The 16,280-nt window shown below is 41.3% G+C and overlaps 1 protein-coding gene across 1 annotated transcript in view; it reads left to right on the forward strand.

Annotated features, from left to right (window-relative positions):
* The window catches only part of ABHD5 (abhydrolase domain containing 5, lysophosphatidic acid acyltransferase), a 44,227-nt gene that overhangs the window by 16,870 nt on the left and 11,077 nt on the right, over positions 1 to 16,280 (forward strand). Inside the window, exons 2-6 of the mRNA XM_048838708.2 lie at positions 3,029 to 3,114; positions 3,372 to 3,744; positions 6,889 to 7,043; positions 9,804 to 9,915; positions 12,654 to 12,840. Coding sequence (XP_048694665.1) covers positions 3,029 to 3,114; positions 3,372 to 3,744; positions 6,889 to 7,043; positions 9,804 to 9,915; positions 12,654 to 12,840 — 913 coding nt within the window. The remainder of the gene's footprint in view (positions 1 to 3,028; positions 3,115 to 3,371; positions 3,745 to 6,888; positions 7,044 to 9,803; positions 9,916 to 12,653; positions 12,841 to 16,280) is intronic.

The raw sequence follows: 16,280 nt of genomic DNA on the forward strand, positions 1-16,280 counted from the left end.
GGATTACATACTCCACATGTCAAAGGCCTTGTGTGCATTGCTTCTCAACCCCAGCAGTGTGTAACCTTTTTATGTAGATGATAGAGGTACCCTGGCCATTTTCCTGCCTGATCTGGATCACCTTTTACTGCTCTGTTTGTCATATCAAAGACTTATTCGCTCTTCAAAAATCTTGTCTTTTTTTTAAAAAAAGGCACGAAACTAAGAATCTGGAATGAAAAATATGAAAAACCTTTAATTCAGATAAATACAAAGATATATACTCGCTTAGTTCTGAGAACTCTAAACCTTGAATTTCCTTTTATAATTCATCCACCTGTTGTAGGGTTCAAATTTATTTAACAGAAATTAAAATAGGCAATACAAAAATAAAGCTACTTTTAGTAATTTAAATATGACAGATTTATCATAGATAGAGGAAACTAAATACTTGTCTTCAGAAGACTGAAGTTTGCTTATCCCAAAGAACAGATACAAATAACAGTGTGATGGGTGTACTAACACAGCACTGGGCACCGGGGCCTGACCAATCAGGGAACTAACACTGAAATCCATCAGATGGGACAGGAGACCACACCCTTTTGCCCCTGCTGTGCATGTTTCAGGTGGAAGGGACAGATAAAAAGAGGCAGCCCAGCTCAGTCTGTGCTGGCTGAGGAGGGGGAAGGACATGTGCTGCAGGTTCCTGTAAGAGGTGACTGCGACTCTCAAGCAGTGGGAACTGTGGACCTGGACAACACTGAGGATGATCAGCAGACCTGCACTGCTACCATTTTGACATGTTTGTTACAGCTGTCTTTTAACAGTAGAGAAATTTCTTTATTGCTAAAAATGTTTTTCCCCTTAAAGAAATTTTAAGGGTTTTTTTTAATCAAGATATGTCTTAGGAATTTATACAGTATTGGGCTGAGGGGATGGGAAGAGAAGCGAGTGGGTGTTAAACTGCTGATCTCAGGATCATGTGGTAATATTCTTCAGCTTAGAATATCACTGGAAGAGACATTTGACTTAACATGGTGGCCCAGCTGATACCAAGGTATTGTTATAATCAGTTTTTAAGACAGTAATTAATTAAAACTAAGTTGATTATATCAATTGATAATTTTCATTAAACTGTTTTAAATTTCATGGTACAAGTTGATGGTTGATAGTTGGCCAAATTGCTTTGTGTTGATGCCAAATTTACTTTTTTATAAAAATCTAAATTTTAGATAGCTAGTCTTGTCCAGCAGCTTGGAAACAAACTGTATTCAAATACTTGTGGGGCTTGATTCAGATCCCATTAAAAATCAGTGTAAAGACTTCCATTGACTTCAGTGGCCTTTGAAAGAGAACCATGGGGTCAGATGCAACTCCCGTGACTTAAAATGAGAATCTTTCCATTGATGCCTTTAAAGGGAATTGGACTGGTCCCTTATATAGCATTAAGGTGATCCTTGGGTGCAGTGTTCTGCAATCTTTAGCACTGGTAGAAGCAAATATTTAATTGCTTTAGTTTCTTTCACAAATGCCAAGAGGCTGGGCAAACAAAAAAGTGGAAACATAAAGGGGGGAAAAGGATAATTGAGGCAAAATGATGTAAAAAAAACCCCTTAAATGCAGAAGAGTTTTAACTGAGATTCTAAGAGAAAAAGGTTCTTGAAAATGTGTAACCTTTAGTTTGATTTGACATTCTAATTTAGCTGTCTTATGTTGTGTGTGTCTTCCTCAACTGTTAGTATTTTAAAAAATCAACATGAGAATGTATGGCAGACATGTTTGGACATAGGCACAAATTCCATGGGTGCTCCAGCCCTGGAGCACCCACGGGGAAAAAAATAATGGATGCTGAGCCGCAGCCCCTATATCAACTCCACCCCTACCCTCCAGAGCCTCCCGCCCACCAGTGGACCCCGCAGATCAGTGCCTCCCGCCCATCGTGATCAGCTGTTTCACAGCATGCAGAAGGCTGGGGCAGGGGGAGGAGTGAGGGTGCGATACGCTGTGGGAAGGGGGTGGGAGTGGAGTCTGGGGGGAAGGGTGTGGAGTGGGGGCAGGGCCTGGGGCAGAGTCAGGGGTTGAGCATCCTTCAGCACATTGGAAAGTTGGTGCCTGTGTGTTTGGATGCCAATGCCTAATGAGCTGACTTAGCTTAAGATGTAGAATTTGAAAAGTCCGCTTGCCATAGGAAGTTTGGAAATTTTCCCAGGAGGGTGCCATCACTTTCTGCAGACTTCGAGCTTACTTTAAAATCAGTTAAATTAATTAATTGAAACCCTGGAAGTTTCTAACTTTTATGGGTGTAAAGAGACTCTTCCAAACAAAGATTGTAGTTAAAGCAATGCAGTGCAGTCTTCCTGAATCTAGAAACTTATGCCATTGCCTATGCTGCTTTTCAGAACTTCCACAATATGAAACTTGGGATGTTGGATGCATGTTTTACTTTTGTTTAACACTTTTTTTAATGTTTTTAAGAGCCTGCTCCTGCAAGATGCTGAGTGCTTTCAGTTCACTGATTGAGCTGAGCACCTGAGAGGATAAAGTAGTATTTGTTTTTAAATGTGTTTATTGAGAAATTGAAACACAGCTCCTAAATTCTGATGGTTAAAGCAAATCACTTTTTTACACAGAAAGGTCATAATTCAGAGTGACTGTTGTAAAGGTAACTAAATATTATTGAATGGCAATGGATACAGATTGTCAGATGCTGAATCCTGATTGACTGTCTTTCTGCTATAATCACCTGCTCTGTGTGTATCTGATCTGTGCTATCTGCAGCTTCACCGAGCACACTCATCAGACTTTCCCTGTTGTGTTACTGCTTAAGCTTATGACACAAGCTAATAAGTCAGGAGAAAGTAAAGGCTGAAACTCCATCTCATGCTCATTGTGGTCCTTGTACAGAATGGTCTGGGGTACTTGTGTGCTCTACTTGAGGCAATACTTGAAGATCTCTAAAGCTGCAGCTAATGCAGAATGTAGGTAGCTTGTTTATATATATTACAATTTATTTATAAATCTGTTTATTTTGTGTTTACTGCTACTGTAGGTCAGGGTGGCTATCTAGTTGGCTTCCTGCATGGTGCCCCACGTCACTGCCACATCTTAAAGAAGCTGAAGAGAAAATACTGAAGTGTAAGTATTTTTTTTACACATATGGAATATACTCAGATCTCATGTAATTTTTCTTCAGAAACAATCATTGCTTTTTTTAATGCATTGTAATGAAGCAAACATGACTGTAGTATAGATTCTCAGTGTTCCCTTGTTTAGGACCTTTGACCCTGCTCTGAAAGATACCTGATATTCCTGCCCTGAGCTTCCACTGAACAGACTGCTAGATATGACTAACAAAATAAAAAGTATCTGAACTATGTTTTTTTTCCCTTCAGGTATCACAAGCACGTACAGTAAACAATATGTCTTCATATCCAATGGAAATAAAATATGGACGCTAACATTCTCTCAGGACCTCTCATATAAAACTCCACTTGTTCTCCTCCATGGGTTTGGAGGAGGTGTTGGACTTTGGGCTCTCAATTTTGAAGACCTTTGCGAAAATAGGACTGTTTATGCATTTGACCTCTTGGGATTTGGGCGTAGTAGTAGACCACAGTTTGACACTGATGCAGAAGGAGCAGAAAATCAGTTTATAGAAGCTGTAGAAGAATGGAGACAGGAGGTAGGGCTGGACGGAATGATTTTACTTGGCCATAATCTGGGTGGATTCCTGGCTGCGGCTTACTCACTGAAATACCCATCAAGGTATGTGAAAATAAAGGGAAAAAGGAAATCTTTGCTGTCTCTTACTAATGTTAGTACTACACATCTGTATTCATTTGACATGCAGCAGTATGTAAAACCAAGTTCTTTCTGAATTAGGTTTAGTTGTAAAAATTGGGTCAAGACTTGATTTAAAGAGACACTATCATCTAGTTTAGACCCAAAATGCAAATTGTTTTTGTTCTGTGTAGAAAAATATGAATACAGTATGAGCAGAAATTCTTTGTTTACGTTCTAACCATCAATCATTTTTGGTAAACGTCCTCTTGCAGTACTCTGAACCTGAACAGAAAAATCAGTTACTTCATGAGAATCTAAAAGCAAAAGTGCCATCCTGAAGCATGTATAGTTAGTTAAATATTGTACTATTAATAATCTGCATTAATATAACTTTTAAAGTATATATTTAGATTGTTCAGACATCACAAGCTGCAGATGTATTTGCATAATAAAAACATTAATAACATAACTCCCATAGTAGGCAGGATGAACCAACAAATTAATGACCTCTAGGTGATTTTTCTAATTTTAGGAGTCCATTGCTGTCTCCTGTTCCCCAATCCTTGTATAAATAAGGGTATCGTGTGTCTCTTTTTTTTTGTTTTTAATCAGACTGTGACATTACAGTCAAATAAGTTTTATATTTGAATACTGTGTGCCCTTTGAAAAGTAACCTACATTTCTGTTTTAGTATTTTTCCCTCTCCCCACCCTGGTAAGTTAACATTAAGGTATAAGGATGGCTCTTAAAGTATAAGGATGGCTCTCTCCAACTTATCATTAGAAATCAGAGATTCTTAGCCAGTAGGAGATAAATGTTTGCTTGGTTTAAACTAAAAATAATTACTTGTTAAATCTGTGTATTTAAATGAAAATACAGTATGTTGTTTTACACCTTCCAATGCGTGAATCTCTTATAAGGGGGAATCTTAGTAGGAATGCATCTAGGAAGACAGAGCCCACAGTCTAATGCAGTCATTCTCAACCAATGGTACACATACCCCTGGGGGTATGCAGAGGTCTTCCAGAGGGTACTTCAGCTCATCTAGATATTTGCCTAGTTTTACAGCAGGCTACATAAAAAGCACTAGCAAAGTCGGTACAAATTAAGATTTCATACAGATAATTAATTGTTTATACTGTTCTATAAACTATACACTGAAATGTAAGTACAATATTTATATTCCGTTTGATTTATTTTATAATTAAATGGTAAAAATAAGAAAGTAACAATTTTTCAGTAATAGTGTGCAGTGACACTTTTGTATTTTTATTTCTGATTTTGTAAGCAAGTAGTTTAAGTGAGATGAAACTTGAGAATACACAAGAAAAATCAGACTCCTGAAAGGGGTAAAATGGAAAGGTTGAGAGCCACTGCTCTAATGTATGTCTAGTGCTGCGGAAACCTGTACTTTCAAAAAAAAAAAAAAAAAAAAAAAAAAAACACCTGCAGCTCTGGAATAATTTCAGTAGCATTTGTTAATGTTTGGGGGTCGGGGGGAGTGTTTCTGAAGTATTCCTTAAATTAATGTTCGGAGTGGAGCTTTTTTGTGGTTATTCTCTAACATCTCTGGTCTCTCCTGAGTTTGTCAAGTGACTTATTTAAAAATAGGCAAGATATTATGTTATCAAACCACTTAAACACCACAGAGTCATAGGGTTAGAAGTGAACGCCAAAATGCAGGATTTGTTATGGCTAAACCATCCAAGACAAATGGCTATCCAGCCTCCCTTTGAAAGCTTGCAGTGAAAGAGCTTCACAGCCTCCCTAGGCAATCTGTTTCAAATCGTACAGTTAGGAAGCTTTTCCTGAAATTTAATCCAAATCTGCTATTCTGTAGTTTGAACCCATTACCTCTTCTCTGGCAAGAGAAATTTTTTATGGCAGCCTTTCAAATATTTGAAGACCACTATCAGGTCCCTCCTTAGTCTCCTCTTTTCCAAACTAAACATACCTAGTTCCTTCAGCCTTTGTTTACATGCATTCCATCACTTAGATCATCTTTGTCGCTCATGTCTGAATCCTTTCCAGTTTCTTTACTTCTTTCTATACATTGGTGACCAAAATTGGACACAGTACTCTAGCAACGGCCTAACCAGCGCTGAATAGAGTAGTACTGTCACCTTGTATGACTTGCATGCTATACCTTTGTTAATGCAACCTAAAATTGCATTTGCTTTTTTTGCAAAAGCATTGCACTGCTGACTCATGTTTAGGGTGTGATCCACCACAACTCCCAGATCCTTTTCAGTAGTGCTGCTGCCAAGCTACTTATCCCCTGTTCTGTATTTGTGCATTTGGTTTTTCTTCACCATGTGTAGCAGCTTACATTTGTCTTTGTTGAATTTCATTTTGTTGTCTTTAACCCATTTCTCCAGTTTATCAAGATCCCGCTGAATTTTAGCTCTGTCCTCCAAAGTGTTGGCAACCCCCCCCCCCCGCCGCCACTTTTGTGTCATCTGCAAATTTGATCAGTATGCTCTCTGTTCCTACTTTCAGGTTGTTAATAAAGTTTGTTAAAGAACACCAGACCCAGCACAGATCCCTTTGGAACCCCACTTGAGACCTCCAGTCTGACATTTCATTAACAGTTACTCTTTGTGATTGTTTAAACCAGTTGTGTATCTACTTAATGGTAGTTCTGCTAAGCATGCATTTCTCCAGCGTATTTACCAGAATGTCATGTGGGACTGTGTCAAAAGCCTTGCTGAAGTCCAGATATATTATGTCCACTGCATTTACCCCATCTACCAAGCCAGTTAGCGTGTCACAGAAGGAAATCAAGCTGGTTTGGCATGATTTGTTCTTGTTATTCCATGCTGGCTGCTAGTGATTACCCCTTCTGCTATACCCACTACCTGATTTACAAGGACACAAATCTCATCTTTCTAACTCACAGAATACAGTGCCTAGCAGCTGGTTTTGTGTTGAATCTTCTCTTCGATTTTACTTTCTTATGCTAATGAAGGATCAGAAATTAGATCATAGGATATGACCGTGATGGTGAATAATGTAGATTATTTAATCTGCCGATAGCTAGTTTTAATCTTTCTTGTTCCACAATAAATTGAGAGACTTCAAACCATTTTATACACACTAAACCTCACAAAACTTTTTTGCCAACAGGGTGAAGCACCTCATTTTAGTGGAGCCATGGGGTTTTCCAGAGAGGCCTGACAATGCTGAACAAGAACGACCAATTCCAATCTGGATTAAAGCACTAGGAGCTATGCTGAGTCCATTTAATCCATTAGCTGGTCTTAGGTTAGCAGGACCCTTTGGTGAGTGCTAATTAATATTTGTTAAAGTACTATTTCTATTTATTTTAAATATGAATACAAAGCAAATATTTCATTAAGAGGTTGTCTTCTTATAATTGCTAATTTCCTTCTTATAAATCGTTTTTGGCCCATCATTTATTTCATAAAGCATCTGGAGCTACATCAACCGTCTATCATGAGTTTAAAAAAAAAAAAGTGGAATTTCTAGCCTTTGTTTACATTTGAACTACCTGTATTCTTTAAAATATATATATATAAAATTTAATATGCAAACCAGAAAGAGGCTTTTGTATGTTTTAAAAGCTTGACTAAGGTAATTAGCCTTTTGGACATATTAATTTGTTACTTTGCAAACAAGATTATTCTTTGAAGTAGAAGCTTTTCTAATTTACTTAATAGGACTATTCGATTAGCAAGTAGTTGCCCAGAAATAAAGCTAACAAATGATGCCTTTAACTTAAAAATTCAGTTTAGTTATTCTTAACAGTATTCCACTCTTTTTGGGGAAAGCAGAAATTCTAATTTAAAAATAGATTGCTGTGCCAAAGAAAATTCTCTAAAATGCAACCAGTTTGTCTGTCTTAGACGTAAAAAACCCCAACAATCCTAGCTTCTGTTGTAAATCTTCATGAACATCTGTTCAATTTTTTTGCATAAGGAATGGGTTTCCTTTCTTCCTATTATATAGTGGATTAACTGTACATTCTGACTTTCTGATGAGGGGGTGAGATTCTTTCTGGTGAGGGGGTGAGAATGTTAAATCCATTTATAAGATAGAAACTCCGTTACTTGATTTAATGTGGAGTATTTATTTTTTATATTATTTAGACAACATGCACAAAAAAACTATCCAAAGGTTCAAGTTGTCTTGATAAACATTAAAAATACAAACCAGTTTGATCAACAAAAGCAAATGCAGCCATCTTCTTAAAACTGAAAAGGGAGATGACCCTCACACTCCAACCACTGATCTCAGCACACACCAATATATCGCAGCTTCCTTCTCTCACCCTACATTCCAGGAAAAAGAGATTTGGCAATGTGGACTTAAGATCAATAAACTTGGACTTATGACCAAGTAGAAAGTACATTCCAAAATTGGGCTACCCACAGAAAATGCCCTGCTGGTAGTCTCCACTTTATTGAAGTGCAGGCACTTCATTTGAAGCAGGATGGTACACAGAAATAAGCAGTCTCCCAAATACAAGGTCCAAAGCCAGTTTTGGGGTTGTAAATCTAAACAGCACTTTAAACTCTATGTAGAATACTACGTACAGCCAGTACAAATAACTGAGCATTGGTGTCATGCTCATGACTAAAACCTCCATTTAATAAGTGAGCTGCAACCTATTGTATTAGATTCAGTTTCTGAACTGATTTAAAGTGTAACCCTACATAAAGTATATTGCAGTAGTCTGATCTCAAGGTTATAACAACATGGATCACGGTGACAAGTTCTACATAAATGGTCATAACCTTTTGGCCTGAAACAGGTAGGGGAAGCAGCATTATGATCACTGCAGTTGCTGTGACTGTTTACCAGCATTTGAGGATTAACCCTTACCTCCAGATTATAAACCCAAGTCATAAATGGTGAGGTCACATCTTCAGTTAAAGATGGAGCTATAGTCTTTGACATGTCTTCAGTTTGCTAGCCCCTTTTACTAGCACCAATTCTGTCTTATCTGGGTTGACCTTCAGCCAGCAATCCCTCATTCATGCCCCAGATACTGGATAAGGCATTTAATAATGGATTATGGGTAGGATTTTCAAAAGAACTCAGCAGTGCCCTAACTCTACTATCATTCAAGCCAATGGTAAAACTGTTGTTGGATTCATTGAGAGTAGAGTTAGGCCAATGCTGAGCCGTATGATTACATACACAAAATATGTTAAAATAACGTCCTTTTAAGGTTGCAAAGTCAACCAGTTGAAAATGAAAAGAAAGCTAAGAACAATATCTTAATGAATGTGTACAAAAGGACAAAATGAGGATTGCATGGACAACTTTAATTCTGACATTTCCTAATTCTCAAGTGCTTGGTTTTGCACCCAAAATAATGTTGTTCTTATAATGTAGTTTTTGTATGTCATTTCCTAGAGAATGTTTTTTTAAGAAAAAAGTTTTAAAAAAACCCTTAAATTCAATTACTGTGGTTCCCACATCATCCATAGGGTTCAGCCAGCAAACCTCCAGCCCAGACATCTACCTCTTGAGCTATGGGACTAAATAAATTAGCTGGCAACAGGAGAAGGCTGTTCCTCCAAGAGGAGGTTATGAGCCACTGAGGCCATATGCAAGGTCCAGAAGTTGCAGGAAGGAACCTGGCCTGGCTATCTCCTCCAGCACATCCTCCCTGCAAGAAGTTGGGATGCTCCTATCCCATGTAGAGTCCTCAGGGTGGGGAATGGTTTGTTGGAGCCATGTGCTGGTTCTGGAGAATAGGCTTAGTGGAGCCTGGCCCAGCCCAGTTCCTCTATCTTGACCCCTGTGGGGGTTAGGGGGATGCGGCTGCTGCTCTGATGCAGTTTGGTGCCCATTCTTTTTGGAATGTTTGTGTCCATTTGTTTTGATATCATGCATGGTGCTAGAATTTTTCTAAGGAACGGAAATGATGGAAGGGGAGATAGTGACTTGTCCAAAGTTCTCAGCCACAACCTCAGGACCTTTTTATAATGGGAAAATGTTAGTCAACCTAAATAAAGGGGGTCACTACCAGCTCCCGATAATTATTTTTTAAACTTCTATTTTTTTTACAGGGTTAAGCCTTGTACAGCGTTTAAGACCAGACTTCAAGCGAAAATATTCCTCTATGTTTGATGATAACACTGTTACTGAATACATCTACCACTGCAATGTACAGTCACCCAGGTGAGCATAAATTTGCCAAAATATTTTTGAAATTAATCTGTTTCCTAATTCAACAGCCACCCTTCTCCTCCTCCCTCAGAGCTCCCAGTAATGCATGCGCACTGGCTTTTTATTGTAGGGTTGTTTGTTAGGCTACTAGCATTTAATGTGTTAATTTTAAAAGCAAAACATTATTGAACTTTGCTTGTTCATTTATCTATTTGCAATCCTAATTTTAGGTCTACCAAGTTTGATTTTGTTGCCTTTTCTTTTCTTTTAAACTTTGGATGAGCACTTGGGAGCTAAGTTTCAATCAAAAGGATGTTCTTATAAGAATGCCCCACTGGGTCATACCAATGGTCTATCTAGCCTAGTATCCCATCTTCCAACAGTGACCAGCATCAGATACTTCAGGGATAATGAACAGAACAGGGCAATTTTGAACCATCTCCTGTCGTATAGGCCCACCTTCTAGCAGTCAGAGGTTTAGGGACATCCAGAGATGGGGTTGCATCTGTGACCATCTTGGCTAATAGCCATTCATGGACCTGTTCTCCATGAACTTACCTAATTCTTTTTGAACCCAGAATCTTGTATTGCCAACTTCACATAGCAGGAAGTCACCAGACAGACCCCGAAAAGTCGCTAGATGTAGCTGTTTAAGCACTCAAGAGTCAAAAATGTCACAAAATAAAATTTCTAGAGAAGTGTGTGTGTGTGTGTATACACACTCACCCAGGCAAGTACATTCACAAAATCATTCACAAGCAGCTCAATAGTGTTAATAAAATCTATTCCATGTTCTTCTTACTACATTCTGACATTACTAAAGTCAATGTCATTATGTTTTAATTGAGCATGTCCTCGGAAGGAATCGCATTCCAGGGCTGCTTGGGCTGAGATCACTAATCTGCAGGCGAGGAAAAGAAGTTTATGGAGGATAATTAAATATTTTGCTAAAGCCAGGCACATTTTGGAGAGAGCAGCACATTAGCCAAGGCTTGTTTTTATCCAAAGGTGTTCTTTCTCACTGCTCTGTAATAGGTAGTGTAACCTGTGATGCAGGGGAAGATCACTAATGAAGCGAGCAGGGCGGGGGAGGCAGGTTAGCCGGCAAGGCGAGCCGCGCGGATGGAAGGTGTGGTGGGATGAGACAGAGCCATGTGCCCTAATGGGGCGGGGGGACCGTGCTTCAAGGGATGAAGGTCTTACCACAGGATCATAGGAGGAGCTAGCTTGATTTCAGTTCCCCTTTACTCCTTCACTGACTTGGCCTGGGGTTAGCAGCCCAGCTGTTTTCAAAATATCAGACCCTGGAAGCAGTGGGATTGGGATTAAATCTACCCTCTTGGCTCCCTGCAGCATCGAGTTCAGGTCAGGTGAATGCCCTCTTCCCCCTGGCTCTGGGCTCTCCCTTTCACTAACCTGTCAGCTCAAATCCAGGCTGGCAAGAAAGGGAGGCTTAGCTGAAATTAACCAATCCCAGTTGACCTGGGATGTGCTGTCTACTACGGAGCAGCGAGAAAGAACACATTTGGGTAAAAACAAGTCCTGACTAATATGCTGCTCTCTTCAAAGTGTGCCTGGCTTAGCAAAGTATTTAATTAGCCTCCACAAACTCCCTGGAATGCGATTCCTTCCAAGGACATGCTCAATTGAGACATAATGACATTGACTTGGTGTGCAACAGAATGTAGTAATTAAATTTATTAATCTTATTTGGGTTATTGCTGATTATGTACTACATATATTGTGTTACTTTTAAACCAACATTTGTACTTTGGTTAATATAAGCATTCTACGCAGATGCACAGACAGTCTTTTATTATGTATTACATAATTTTAATATTAGCTTTAATAAAAATTTTAAATCTGTAAGAAAAATAAAAAATAAATAACAGCATGGAATGGATTTTATTAACACTGAGCTGCTTGTGAATGATTTTGTGACTATACATATTGGTGACTTCTTTCTCTGAATGTCACTGTAATTGGCAGTGAAAGTCACTAGATTTGTCACCAATCACTTTGAAACTTATTTTCTCGCTAGGGAAACCAAAGAGTCACTAATCTAGTGACAAAGTAGCTAAGTTGGCAACAACACTGGTTATACTTTTGGCCTTCACAACATCCCCTAGCAATGAGTTGGACAGGTTCAGTGTGCATGAGTGAAGAAGGACTTCCTTATGTTTGTTTTAAACCTGCTGCCTATTAATTTCATTTGGAGACCCCTGGTTGTTGTTATGTAAAGGGGTAAATAACACTTCCCTATTCACTTTCTCCACACCACTCATGATTTTATAGATCTATCATATCTCTTCCCTCCTCCAGTCATTTCTCTTTAAAGTGGAACAGTCCCACTCTTTAATTTCTCCTCGTATGGAAGCTGTTCCATGTCCTAATCATTTTGTTGCCCTTGTCTTGTACCTTTTCCGATTCTATTATCTTTTTTCAAGTAAGACTACCAGAACTGCATGCAGTATTCCAAGTGTGGGTGTGCCACAGATTTATATATTTATTTATATAATTAAGGATATTTTATGATTTATTATATATCCCTTTCCTGATTGTTGCTAACATTCTGTTAAGTTTTTTCACTGCTACTTCACATTGAGCAGATGACTTTCAGAGAACTCTATGATGACTTGAGATCTTTCTTCAGTGGTAACAGCTAATTTAGACTCCATAATTTTGTATGTATAGTTGAGTTTATTGTTTCTAATGTATGTTACTTTGCACTTTTCATTTGACATTTTAAGTGGTGAAACTGCTTTCAAGAACATGACTGTTCCTTATGGATGGGCAAAAAGGCCAATGTTACAGCGGATCGCTCACATGCATCAAGATATTCCTATCACTGTGATTTATGGAGCACGTTCTTGTATAGATGGCAATTCTGGTAGTACCATCCAGTCTCTGCGACCAAATTCATACGTAAAGACAGTAGTAAGTGAATTTTTCTAGCCCTTGTTTTTTCCTTTTTATGGGTTTGTGTAAATTGTGTCCATTCTTTGCCCTATTTAGTGCCAGCCCTGGAATGGTGGTCTTACAGTTTAAAACTCTGGATAGGATATCTGATTTGATTTCTATAACAGAAAAAGGGTGGGAGAAAATAAATATTCCTCTTTGAGTGCTTACACATGTTCATTCCAATGTAGGTATGTGCATGTCCAGAGCACAGTTGCCAGAAATGTTTCCCTTACTGGTATCTGTTGGGTCAGCTCTAGCGCCCTCTGGTGTGGTGCACTCATATCGCCAGTATAAGGGGCCCTGCCCTGTTTCATTTCCTTCTTACCACCTGTGATGGTTGCTGAAACCTCTCATTGCTTAGACAATCTCCTTATAGTGGTTTTCCTAACCTTTTAGTGTAAATAATTCTCACTTTTTAGTAGTTAGTTTTTACATAGATTGGATGTCTCTGCTCTTAGATAACAAAGTTGTCCTTTGTCCCAGTGCCGAGGCGTGCCTCGGTCACTGGGGTTTAAGCCTTGTGCGTCATGCAAGAGGTCTGTGCCTTTGAGCAACCCGCACTCAAGCTGTCTCAAGTGCTATGGGGTAGCTCATAGGAAGGACAGTTGCCAAATTTGTAAAGAGTTCAAGCCCTGGACCGAGAAGGACTGCTCTTTCAAAGGTCCTCCTTATGGAGACAGCTTAAGAACAGATTCAGAGCTGCGCTCAGAGTCAGCACCGAGCACCTCTGCCTCAGTGCAGAGTGTTCCTCCATCAACACAAGTCACCCAGCACCAATCATCTTCACCGGTGCCAGGAGAAGAGCCGGTCTCTGGTGCAAAAGGACAAAGGAGACCGGGAGAGGGAGAGACCTGTACTGGGCCTCTCTTCATCCCTGGTGCCACACTGCCAGGTGCCCACAGTCCTGGTATCAGAGCGTCCTATGTCACCCACTCAGGACCACAGTACTGGGTATTTTACAGTCCCGTCGACCCCAAAGCCTTTGCAGCTGAAAGGGATCTTCTAACCCTGCCAGTACTAGGCTCCCTGGAGGGTCAAGACTCGGCTCCATCAGTGCCCCCAAGCAGCAGGGAATTGACACCAGCACCTCAACCAGAACTGTGTCAGATGTCCAAGGGGGAACCCTTGCTGAGAGCCTCAAGGGCCCTTGAGCAGCCTTCTCCGACACCCAGGGGCATGGCGCTGCCTTGGCCTCTGCAGCGCACCTCTTAGTCCTCAGACTCAGAGGCGGAAGTGTACTGCCCCGCCAAAGCAGCCAACCCTTCTGCTCCCCAGGCCATTCCGACTCCATCATGGCACTGAGTTCATAGGGGCCTCCGGGTGCATGGCCACCATACCCAGGGGGCCCCACTACCATGCAGTGGCCTTTTTGGAATCATTGGGGGTTTCACCCACCTCAAGCTACCCTGTCAAGACGCTCTTATTCGGTCATCTCGGAGGCTAGAGCATCCTGATACTGTACAAAGATACTCCGGTACCAAACACTGCACCAAACCCTAAGAAGAAGCTCTGCAAGCTCCTGCAGACAGCAGAAGCAGCAATTGAGGCTCCCCAACAAGCTTTAGCCGCCGCCGCCTACTCCTCCTCCACTCCAGGTGAGGCCGCAGTGGCACCTGGGATCTCTCCACCTCCAGATGGCCATAAGGGGTATCAGGACCTACTAAACAGGTAGTCTCAAGCCTAGGGGTCCAAACAGAGGTAGTTAAGGAGGTTACACACGGCCTCCTGGATAGTCTGTCACAAGCAGGCCCATCCAGAGTGGCTCTGCTGCTACACGATGCCATCATGGACCCTATTAAAGCCCTGTGGCAAACTCCTGCCTCCCTTCCACTGATGGCGAAATGCTCAGAGCGTAAATACTTTGTTCCAGCCAAGGGGTGTGAGTTCCTCTTCTCCACCCCCATCCCTCCCGGGATCATTGGTGGTTGTGGCACCCAATGAGCAAGACCACCAGGGACAGCAGAGCTCTGTGCCAAAGGCAAAGGACCCTAAAAAGCTAGACCTCTGAGTGTAAGGCTTACCCATCAGAGGGCCTGCAACTTTGTATAGCAAACCAGCAGGCCCTGCTGGGGCACTACAGCTTCAACATGTGGGAATCCTTGATTAAATTCAAGGATCTTCTCCCCCAGACAGGCATTTTCCTCCGTAATTGGGGAAGGGAAAACTGTAGCTCAAGGTTCCCTGCAAGCAGCCCTGGATGCCGCTGACTCCATGGCCAGATGCAGAGTGACTGTGGTGACGATGCATAGGAGCTCCTGGTTGCAATCCTCAGGCCTCCCTCAGGAGGTACATCCAGGACTTCCCATTTGGAGGATTGTCGCTCTGCTCAGAGCAGATGGATGCTAGACTGCGTGGCCTCAAGGACTCCCAGATGACCTTGAAATCCCCAGGACTCTATGTACCAGCAGGTGCAAGGACTGCAGGCCACAGCAGCCAAGCTGTTACTTCCCTCAAACAACCTGTCAGGGCCAACAGAAGAGAAGGAACAGAGGGTTTAGGTGAAGGCCCCATCCGCAGTCATCCTCGACAGACCCTGTTCAGTTGGCTCCCAGGCACCCCGGGTCATCAAAGCATTCTTTTTGATGAGACGATTGAGGTTGACATCACAATACCTTCTACACAGGATCCAGGTTACCCCCTCTACCCCCAACCATATCCAACCACCTTTCCCATTTCTTGGATGCCTGGACCCAGATAACTTCAGACAGCCTGGGATACACCATAAAACTGGGTTACACCATCCAATTCTTGTCCACCCCACCTTCTCACCGGTCCTCTCTGTCTCTCTTTAGGGACCCTTCTCCTGTTGGAACGAGAAGTCCAGTCCCTCCTTTGGGTGGGAGCTGTGGAACACGTTAGAGTCATAGACTTTAAGGTCAGAAGGGACCATTATGATAGTCTAGTCTGACCTCCTGCACAACGCAGGCCACAGAATCTCACCCACCCACTTCTGTAATAACTCCCTAACCTATGTCTGAGCTATTGAAGTCCTCAAATCATGCATTAAAGACTTCAAGGTGCAGAGAATCCTCCAGCAAGTGACCCATGCCCCACACTGGCAGAGGCCCTGGGGGTTTTTCACCTTCCTCTGCAATCTGCCCTGGAGTAAAATTCCTTCCCGACCCCAAATATGGCGATCAGCTAAACCCTGAGCATGTGTGCAAGACTCACCAGCCAGACACCCAGGAAAGAATTCTCTGTAGTAACTCGGATCCCACCCCGTCTAACATCCCATCACAGGCCATTGGGCATATTTACCACTAATAGTCAAAGATCAGTTAATTGCCAAAATTAGGCTATCCCATCATACCATCCCCTCCGTAAACTTATCAAGCTTAGTCTTGAAGCCAGATACGTCTTTTGCCCCCACTGCTCCCCTTGGAAGGCTGTTCCAGGACTTCACTCCTCTGATGGTT

Source organism: Caretta caretta, chromosome 2, assembly GCF_965140235.1.
Source record: "Caretta caretta isolate rCarCar2 chromosome 2, rCarCar1.hap1, whole genome shotgun sequence".
Classification (NCBI taxonomy): domain Eukaryota; kingdom Metazoa; phylum Chordata; order Testudines; family Cheloniidae; genus Caretta; species Caretta caretta.